This window comes from Micropterus dolomieu, linkage group LG22, assembly GCF_021292245.1.
Source record: "Micropterus dolomieu isolate WLL.071019.BEF.003 ecotype Adirondacks linkage group LG22, ASM2129224v1, whole genome shotgun sequence".
NCBI lineage: Eukaryota > Metazoa > Chordata > Actinopteri > Centrarchiformes > Centrarchidae > Micropterus > Micropterus dolomieu.
The window spans coordinates 24,269,016-24,279,349 of record NC_060171.1 but is presented as its reverse complement, the minus strand read 5'-3'; the positions used below and the strand labels follow the sequence as shown (position 1 = coordinate 24,279,349).

Genomic DNA, 10,334 nt, shown 5'->3' with positions numbered 1-10,334 from the left:
GGGGGGGGGGGGTCTTAGCCTGTCGCTAAGAGTCTTCAACTCAAGTCTTTTCAGCAACAACAACATGCTGAGAATCCTTCATTATTTGGATACAGTACCACCTTAAGATGAAGTCTATCTGCCTTCTGATGTGAAGAGGCGGTGCTGTTAAGAAGTCTGCCACTGTTGATTTTGTTATGCAGAGTCTGTAGCAGGCAGAGCCACCGGGAAGTGGGTGAGCATGTAGCCGTGCAATGCTCTCTGACACTTGGGTGACGCTTTAGGAGGAAACATGGGACTTGGTTCAAATCACAAGCTACACACCCACTGAAACACATTACATTTGACCGCAGGCAAGCAGTTTCTGTCCGAACTCTGTCAAAATAACGATATTCTATATAGTTAGGATACAACCTGACACTTGCCCTCGGTCATTTCTTTTCATCTGCGACAGAGCTCAGACAAATTAAGAGTTTCAGTACCTACAGTCACAACCCCCCCAGACTTTTCTTCTGATTTGTATGGGAGTTCAGGATGGTTGTGGTCTGCTAAGCACCACGTCACAGGCTCTGTCTGTCCAGGTGAGAATGCTAGCTTGCTTGCTAACCTTTTCACATTAACGCTCCACTTGTGTGTCGATCTGTCCTTCTCTCTGTTGGAGTCTATAACACTGTCTGTGAGGAGCACAAAAAAGCCTCCTCTGCGTCTCGTCATATGTCCTCTTCTTGCAATCCCTCTAACCAGGTCCACTGTTGCCCCCAAGGGACGGCTTTGACCATCCCCATTATCTGTCAAGATACCTCAATGATCTCCATGCTCCCAGAGAAGCTCGACTGCTTCCCGATCTTCCCCAGTTCTTCTCGGGACCGCGTCTCTGAGATGCCCTCCTCGAACTCCATCTGACAGCTGCGACGCTTGAATTGCTTCTCTGACGCAGGCCCGCTGGTGTTCGCGCTGTTGGACATGGTCACTGTGGACGACAACATGGAGTCACGGTTGTCTCTCTGCGTCTGTGGGGCAGAGGGCTTCTCCCTTTGTGATTTGTCTCGTAATCGCACACCTTCGCTGCACCCAAACGCTACATACGCCGAGCTGCTCCCAAACCTCATTGACGACTCATCTCCCCGTCCGCCTACCACTCCTCCCAGCTCCATCTCTCCCTTACCGCCCTCCTCTGCCCCAAAGTGCCAGGGGGCATCTGTAGTGGGGGTGACTGGAGTGACAGGAGTGGTGGCCTGGACAGTGTCTCTGTGTTTGGTCCACATGGCCCCAGACCCCACGGTGGGCAGGGATGGTAGTGACAAGAGCAGGGAGCCCTTTAGGTTCTCGTCCAGATTTGGGCTCTTGTTGTCCAGCGACAAGCTGAGGGACTGTGGAGGTTGGTGTGGTTGTGAGCGGATTGGGGAACAGCCAGAGCAGTGCTTGGGTTTTCTCCTGGGTCTGGATGAGGAAGAACCAGACCGATGGACTCCTTCACTTCCTCCGAGCCCCAAACCTCCAATGCTGCCCCCGCTGCCTGGTGAGGGGAACGGTGAATCAGAGGAGCTGGGGCTGTCTAGGACGGGAGATTGGGAGCAGACACCATTGGAGGTTCCTGTTCCTGGGCTGTCAAGCTTGCACAGCTTGGGGACGTCTTCAGAGTGTGTGGGTGCCAGACTAGGGCAGTGGGGACTGTTAGGGGAGTAGACAGACTTAATGTCCAGGGAGAAGGAGCGTTTGAGCCGGTTTGTGTCCATGATCCTCTCTGCAGAGAGGTGGAGGCCATTGAAGCCTTGCTGGAGGGAGGTGGGTGACGGCAGCTTTGGTTCTGTCGTGATGTGTGGCTCTCCCACAGATGAGTCATAGTTGCTACGGTGACCGTTCATCTCAAAACCTGTGCTGACTCCATTAACCTCTGAATTTTGCTTAGTGCTGTTTTCAGAGATCTTGTCATCAGAGGTTGAAGTTAGAGCTTGCAGTAATCGCAGGCCCTTCTCAAACTCCAGAAGCTGACCCAGGAAGTTGAAGTTGGGGGATATGGACGGTCTTCGGTCCTTTACAAACCTGTAAGGAGTAAAAGAGTTAGAAAATATTAGTCACAGGAAAGAAGTTATAACAAGGCCACTGCTGTAAACAGTTTCAGTACTTTCTGTGGCTAAGGTATTACATTATAACCTGTCTGAATTCATGAGATACTGAGGAACTTTTTAAGGTCCGAATTACCCTAGACGAACTAGGCGTAGGGTGTGAACAGTTTTACTGATGCACAATCCACAATCCTGCGCTAGTGTTGTCTGGACTAGATGCTCACATTTTTTCAGGAATCCTGTGGGTCACAGGAAATTTAAAAAAAAAAATTGGAATTGGGATGGAACGGGAATTTTATTTTACTCATGGGACTGCGACAGTACAGGAGTATTTCTGTGGGAGTGGGATGGGACAGAAGTGAAAATTCACTCCTGTGTCACCCTCTAGTGCAGACAAGGCAAAGCAAAGTCTTTTGTACACACTCTCTGGCAGCCACCTAACAGTTTAATTTCTCACGACTGGGGGGGCAGGATGAAAAAAACATCTAGCATTACTTTCAACAGTGAGTTGCCTTTTTACTCAGGCTGACACTTTAGCTCAGCTGGTGTTGGATGGGAGGAGCAAGTGTACCTGTAGGCATCATCTGATGACAAGCCCATTGTCTTCATGATGTATGCAATGGCGATGGTCGCTGAACGCGAGATTCCAGCCAGGCAGTGCACAATGACTCTGCAGTTTGACACCTTAGCTTTGTCTGTTGGGGGGAAACGAACAGATATGAATACACATCTTTAGCATAAAGTGTCTGGAGACCATCAACGTCTATTGAAAGGAAACAGACATTTCCTGGAAGAGTACATGGGACCATCTGAACAGAAGTGTTCTACCTGATGCTATTGTTACCTAAGCTGCACGTGAACGTTTATTAACTGTGACAATGTGCAGATGTGTTGTATCGAATAACATGGCATTCTTCAACACATAATTTGAGATGAATTTTCTTTGTTATAAGACCCCACCCCTTAGAGGCTATTGTGCTTAATCTTCAACATCAGTCCAAACACAATATTGTTTTATTAAATTTTCCCTCCTCTTACCTATGAATTCATTAGTTTTGTCCAACCAGGGTAGCAATTTCTCACAGTAGTTGTCGTTAACTGGGATGCGCATAAAGTGGCTCTCACTGATGAAGTCTGGCTTGGGGCAGGTGTTGCTGGCATTCAGCACATAGGTGATACCATTCTGAGCCATCAGATCCTGCAGAGATAGAGATAAGATGAGATCAAGGCCATGTTTTGTTGCCAGGTAGCAATAACAAGTTTTTTTTATATGACTGTGGTAAAATGCGTGACAAGATGCAAAATAAATTCTACCTTGTTAAGGACGTCCTTCTGTGAGCCCAGGTAGAGGTGTGGCAGGATGCGAGTGGGCCCTACATTAGCCACAGGCAAGCAGGGCTGGGACAAGCTCATAGGCAGAGCAGTGGCAGGTTTCCCTTCACACAGGCCGGGGAAACAGGAGGAGAAAGCAGCAAAACCTCCTACAGAGAAAGAAGAGAAGGAGAGAACTGTTAAGGTACACTAATGGTTTTCCACAGAGCGGTCGTGCAATACATTGGGAACTCTGCAAAGAGTCCCATGAACTCATCAAGAACATTGCACCAACATTAGCAGAGCAGACAGACGCTCCACAGGTCAATAGAGGTGAATCTGGGCTAGAATGTCTGGGTCCTACTTAGTGCAACAGGAGCAAAAAAGAGGCTCTCTGTGCTTCTGTATGAGAGTTAGGTTAACTGCTGGGCGGCAAGGAATGTGCGCGTCTGGCCCTTTAAGAGGCAGGCGGCTCCACTTTTGGCATATATGTCTATGTGTGTGTGTGTGGCTCTGTTTCCTGTATGAGCTCATGTCCTGTAGCAGTGCATTGCGTCAGGCTGGGGGAATGAGAGAGGCCACAGGTGCAGGGCCAGGACCGAGGCCCAGTAACATCCCCCTGACAACCACACACACACACACACACACACACACACGTTCATACATTTGCACATGCACAAATTAACAAAATGATACAGTCCAAGAAGACACAATCTGAAGACATTACCACATAATCTTGCAGTCAACATATGTTCAGTATTCACTCTCACTGTCTGTAATTCATGTCCACACACACACACACACACACACACACACACATCATTACTCTGCAGTACCGTGGTTGTATAACTACAGGGTGGGGGTGAAGTGTGTCTTTGTGTGTGTGTGTGTGTGTGTGTGTGTGTGTGTGTGTGTGTGTGTGTGTGTGTGTGTGTGTGTGTGTGTGTGTGTGTGTGTTTTGAGGAGTGGGTAATGACCTCGCTGAGGAGTGTGTAGAAGGGAGGGGAGTGCTTCAAGGAAGCCCTGAGCCCCAGAAAGGAGATTATAACCTAATCTAGGTTCAGCCCTGCCTGACCCAATCTGTAGCACAAACACACACACACACACACACACAGGGTCACAAAGTGAGAGTGAGTGAGACATGACATCACTGTTCTAAAGTAGCACACACAGCGCAGTGCAGGCAGGACTTTGCCTCCTGTTGTAACACACACCCAGCTGCACTCCTCATGTAACAACGGCTGGCCAACACACACACAGAGCACAGTGTCAGCAGCATGGACTGTGTACTCAACACATATGAGATCAAAAAAGCAGATCTGAGGTCTGAGGATAGCAGCTTTGGTATTTCGCGCTATTTCACAACACCACAGCTTCTGAGGCTGGGTGCATACTCATGAGCAAACGCTATACTGGGTGCACTGTCCCTTTAAGAGCAAAGTGAAGAAGGGTTGTCTGTTTCCAGCTATTAATGGCAACCGGCGGAGCAATGACATCAGCGCTGCACACGGGGGGTGGAGTGGAGGGGAGGATGGATGCAGAAAGAGCGATCACTGACAAGATACAGGAAGGAAAGCTTAATGCAAAGACAGAGAGGGATAGCTGCTGCACTAGCATGTGTATAGACTAAACAGTAGATAAAACAGCCATTGCTTTAGACTGAGCTGGAATTGTACAATTTTCACCAGAGCCTCTTTCTAGTGATCCCATGGGCGCTGCTACAATGTCACTAACTGATAAAACAGATGAAGGAAGGGTAGTTCTTTGAAGGGTTACTTCCTGCTTTCTCAGATCCCAAGCTGCTGGTGTGGAGCCTGTGCACACACAAACACATGTGCAAAATAAATAAATGGTGCAACATATAGCCCCCCACCCCTCCCCACCACAGGCATATACTGTATCTGTGTGAGGAAGCGCTATGTTCCCACCATTAAATCAACAGGAAAGGCCTCACGTCACAAGGAAACCATTTCCCTTTGTTAGAGAGCTGTTAGAAGCACAGAAGACAGGACGTTCCACAGTGGAGACGGTGCTTGTGTGTGTGTGTTTAACACCGAAGAGAAAGTGTGTTTGTGTGTATGAAGGGAAGTGAACCCATGAATGAAAATACTGTTCTTAAAATATTCTCACCCTTTGATCTCGTGTGTGTCTGGATTAATAATTACAGCTGTGATTACTGTAGCTGACCTCATTTCGTTTGAAACAAACATTAAAACAGCATGAAGACTGGCATCTGTGAGAGTGTGTGAGTGGGAGAGTGAGTAAGGTGTTACTGGCATTAAGGGAGCCTGAAGTCAGAGATAAGAGAGCAGGACTGAGTGTGCCTGCCTGTTTTTGTAAGGGCTATTACATTACAGTGACATGACGTCAACACACCACAGCACAATTAGAAACACCTTCCTTGTAGTCAAAGCTTTACATGGCCGGTGCTAATGGATGTTAATCACACAGGAGATAGCGTGTTATTGTCACCTCGTCACCTGACCCCACTCTACCTAAGGTTGCCATGACGACCAGAAAGGGTAGTGATGTTGATGACAGTTGGCTCATCGTGTCCCGAGTGATGTCAAGATGGTACAAAAATACACACACACACAAACACACACACTGAACAAGGACAAATGAACACAGTGACACACACACACAGCCAGCACCAAATAACCCAAAGAGACATAGCCTCACATTCTCCAAAAGACAAGGATGACACATTCGTCCATTCCCATCTAAGCATGCACATAAACACACAGTGCAGCCATACTGAGGTCACTGAAAATACCCTGTGACACACACCAGCCCAGCTGTCCATGAAGATGACATCAGAAAGTCAACTGGGAGAGATGAGTTCACCTTCAGCGCAGCGTGACAATCAGCAGAGACTAACACATTAAACTCAAGGGATAAACCTAACTGCCTGCAAGAATGAGGGTAACTCCAGTATCAAGAGGTGACGTCATGCTTGTCTCAGCTTGGATCCTATACCCTACAGTTTAATTTAAAAATGAACAGAAACACATTTTCTGCTGAATGGAGATAAAGGCAAATGAGGTAAGCCGTCATTTGCAGTCACACGCTAATAAGATGATGTCATGCCACACAAAAATACACTGTTCAGACTATTTTTTTGGGGGGGGCGACTAGATCATCTTTTGCACAGCGTTATGTCATGTCATCTTTGATTTCTGGAAACTCTACTTGGACAGGATGTGACCAACCCAGTTCTGAACACACACACACACACACACACACACACACACACACACACACACACACACACACACACACTAAAGAAAAAGAAAAGGTTGGGTAGAAAGTAAACATACAACCAGGAAAGAGGGCACTATGTCGCCATCAGCAACGCTTGCCAGTGGTGACTTCCTTTTTCCGTTTTCCTCTGCCTACTTCATGACTTATGCAACTGCTTATTTTCTCCTCTTGCCCTGTCAGAGCCAAGCACTCAGGCCTCCTTTGTTTGCTGGTAGCAAGCAGTGGTCCCCCTCCTCATCAGCCATTTCCTACTAACTAGTTTAATATTTTCATTGCAGTTTAAAAGTGCAGGTTATCATCCCACAGACATGAAAAGTGTGTGCTTAGCAGAAGATATTTGGATCAAATTCTGGCATATGGGGTCATGCTGCTGCGTGAATCGATGCAGAAAGCTGTATGGTGAAATGGATGTGGAATCCCGGAGATATTGACCGGACAAAGAGAGACACCACAACACCTGCCTGGAAGTTATGGTTAATGGGAGCTCTGTTGTTACATCACTGCTGTTGGTACAATTGACTGCCTCGACAATACAAGCTCAACCTCTCCCTCTCACCTCTGTGTGTGTTTCAGCCTCTGTGTAGCTTTCAGTTGCCCTCTTTAACTCATCTGTTAATGCAGAGGGGTGAAACACACAAGGCAGGCATGTACAAACACACACACACACACACCCACCCACCCACCCTTGCACAGCCTGGGGGCATTGATCTGCCTGAATGAATACCCCACTCCCCTCCATCCCTCCCTCCATCGCTCTTCTCTGGTTCATATCGGGGGAGACATGACGCCATCCTCTGCGCCCCTCCAGCTGTCCCTTCCACTATGAGGGGACATTAGCATCTCAATGTGACCCCCCCCCCACACCAACATCCTAACATGACATCATTGCACACATGTACCACTCAGCACCACAAAGGGTGTGCTGCAGCCTGGAGAAACCATGGGAGTGTGTGTGATTTAGGGGGGTAGAGTGGGCCACGTCTGTCAGAAATGTGTAGATTGACAGAGTATAGATGAGCTAGTGGGATGAGGTCATCTTTTTTCCTGCAGGGCGGCAGGTTGATGACAGCTGGGAATGACTGTATGATTAACATGACATCCTGGCTGATGGTTAAACTGTTTATTGTTCCTCTATCTTAGTGGACAGATAGCGGGAGCATGTCACTTTGATCAACTGCTGTTTCAGCAGTACTGTGTTATTGCAATACAGGACCACAAATAGACCTCCTGTAAATTACAGGCGGGTTTGTAGCCTATTTCCACAGAGACATGTCGAAGTGCCTCAAAATCATAACCTGTGACCGACAATTCTATTTTTACCTGCTGATGGTAAATGTGTGATTTTCTTGCTAGCTTTTTCTGAGCTAATAAGTTTGACACTTCCAGCAGCAAGACCTGGCTGAGATGACCTGCATACACGCGCACACACACATGTACAAAGAAACACACACCTAACAGTGTGAAGTGTGGCAGGTGTGGAGAGCTACTGTGCTAACTGCTTTGAACCGGCTTTCTCATATGCCCTGATGTGCACGTAACATCTACATTTGCATACAAACTTTACACTCACATTCTCATACATTTATGACAATTACGTATCAAAGTAGAACTTTCACATATTTTGTGCATTATGCATGTAAGTGTGTTGCGTTCATATAAAAATAATTTTCATGCATTGCCTCATCGCTCTGTGTGAAAGGTGTTATGTTAAACACCTGCAGTGCACACTGCACACATATTGATAACATAATCTCCACAAGACACCATCTGCAGAGGGAGAGAGAGAGACAGAGAGAGGGAGCAGGAGCGAGAGAAAAGCCAAGAGCACAGGAGAAGAAAGAGAAAGAGTCTTTGTGATAGTTTTACATCTCAATGACCACAGGCTGAGAGAGCATAAGCACTATGTCATACCGCGGGTCATGGCTCTCATTCTTCCCCCTGAGCCCTTTTTCTCTCCTCTCTTTCCTCTTCATCGCTTCCCGTCTTCATAATGTCATCCTCTTAATCCTCCCCTTTCCTGTTCTGACTCTCTAAAGACATTAACTGTACAAACAAAAAGGTGGGGAAACAATTAGCAGGTCTGGCTGGGTGGATGTATTCTTTTGGCCTGTTGTAACAGTAAATCTCACAATTGATCCAGTACACATCCTTAAAATTCAATTCACACCTATCTCTCATTTGTAGCGTGTCGGGACTGGAATACCTCAGTACCTGAGACTGTGCCTTTTTACTCATCGGCAGTGCACAAACCATTATCAGGGGCTTTCCCCTTATACACAGCTTCTCATACTGTATACAACAGTGGTGTATGTTGCAGCCAAATCCCCAACAACGTCTGCGTTTATATTACATTAAATCATACTTCATAGTCTTAGCATCTTCAACATGTATCATAGCTCTGTAACCTCTTCACACAAAGGCCTACATTCTCATGTTACTAGTCAGAAAGGGATGTTGTCATATCCTTGCACGCACACGCACACACACACACACACACACACACACACACACACACACACATTTCTCCTCCTCTGAGTCCAGGTGGATACACACCTCGTAGCTCTCTCCCCTCCTTCATTCGACGGACCCTGATCTTCAGCCTCATGTCTGTGTCCTGCAGGTCCGACCAAAAACAGTCCTCCGCTGGGGTAATCACCACATCCAGAGGCATCCCCCAGAACGCACCCACAAACACACACACACGGATGGAAATGTTCTGGTGCTCCTTATTTCAGGGACGGAGCGAGCCCTCGCAACACAAAAAATGTCAGAACAAACAAACAGAAGTGTTCTCCTTAGAGGGCTGATTACGGTGAGCCCACAGCTTGAGTGTAAAAATCCCAAGTACACAAAACTCCTGCTGCTGCTGCTCAAGTCCACTGTTCCAGTGTCCAGGGGCTCACCCTCAGAGAACAGACCCGGTACAACAAAAACTAGTCCAAAATGTCTGTGCACACACTCCTACGGCCAAAAATCCCATGCAATGACCACAAAAATTCCTAAAATGCTCCTGCATCAATCTTTAGTAATTCTGTGGTTTTCTGAAGAATGGTCGCCACTCAGAGAGCAGGAGGAAGAAGAAAAGCGAGTGGTCTGTATTGCCTGTACGTAATAAGCCAGCTGTAATGAGCCTGCAGCTGGTTTACAGAGCCTCTGTGTCTCTCTGAGCGCTCTCTCTGTCTCTGTGAGTCCACAGCCAGAAGAGCAACCCACTATTGTTGTGCTGTTCCACTCTCCTTGTCTCTCATTCGCTCAGTTGCTGGCTTACACTCCTCCCCTCTCTCTCCCTCCCTTCTCCTCTCTCTCTCTCTCTCTCTCTCTCTCTCTCAGCAAAGAGAATGACGGAGCTGCACTCTCTCCTCGAGCTCTGGGGGTGAATGAGCTCACTTGCTGTGATCTCAGACTCTACACTCCCTCCCTCCCTCCCTCCTTCTCCTCTGCTACCTCCCTTGCACCCTCCCTCTCTAGTGGAGCCAGCGCTCCGTCATAGCTAATGTCTAAGGCATGTAACCACATTCCTTACTCACCCAACAAATATGCGGCCACCTCAGGGGCCTAGCTGAAGAGCAGGGCTCTATCAGGGGATGACGGAGGCTAAGACACAGCTATCGGCCTGGTTAGCAGATACATACACACTGCAGCAAGAGTGAATAGTCTCTATGTTGTTGATTACAGGGAAGAGAGGAAAATGTTTGGCTTATAAAAAGAGGCCTC

General features: G+C 47.5%; 1 protein-coding gene across 4 annotated transcripts in view; it reads right to left on the bottom strand.

Annotated features, from left to right (window-relative positions):
* Positions 1 to 10,334, bottom strand: part of dusp8a (dual specificity phosphatase 8a) — a 40,740-nt gene continuing 30,406 nt past the window's right edge. For 2 of the 4 annotated variants that reach the window (XM_046038094.1, XM_046038095.1), the window contains exons 4-7: positions 3,360 to 3,526; positions 3,084 to 3,243; positions 2,617 to 2,740; positions 1 to 2,022 (exon numbers count right to left, since the gene is read on the bottom strand). In XM_046038094.1, coding sequence (XP_045894050.1) covers positions 771 to 2,022; positions 2,617 to 2,740; positions 3,084 to 3,243; positions 3,360 to 3,526 — 1,703 coding nt within the window. In that variant the 3' untranslated portion in view covers positions 1 to 770. Of the gene's footprint in view, positions 2,023 to 2,616; positions 2,741 to 3,083; positions 3,244 to 3,359; positions 3,527 to 8,531; positions 8,617 to 9,173; positions 9,967 to 10,334 lie in introns of those variants that run through there. The other 2 variants (XM_046038096.1, XM_046038097.1) reach the window with 2 other exon arrangements.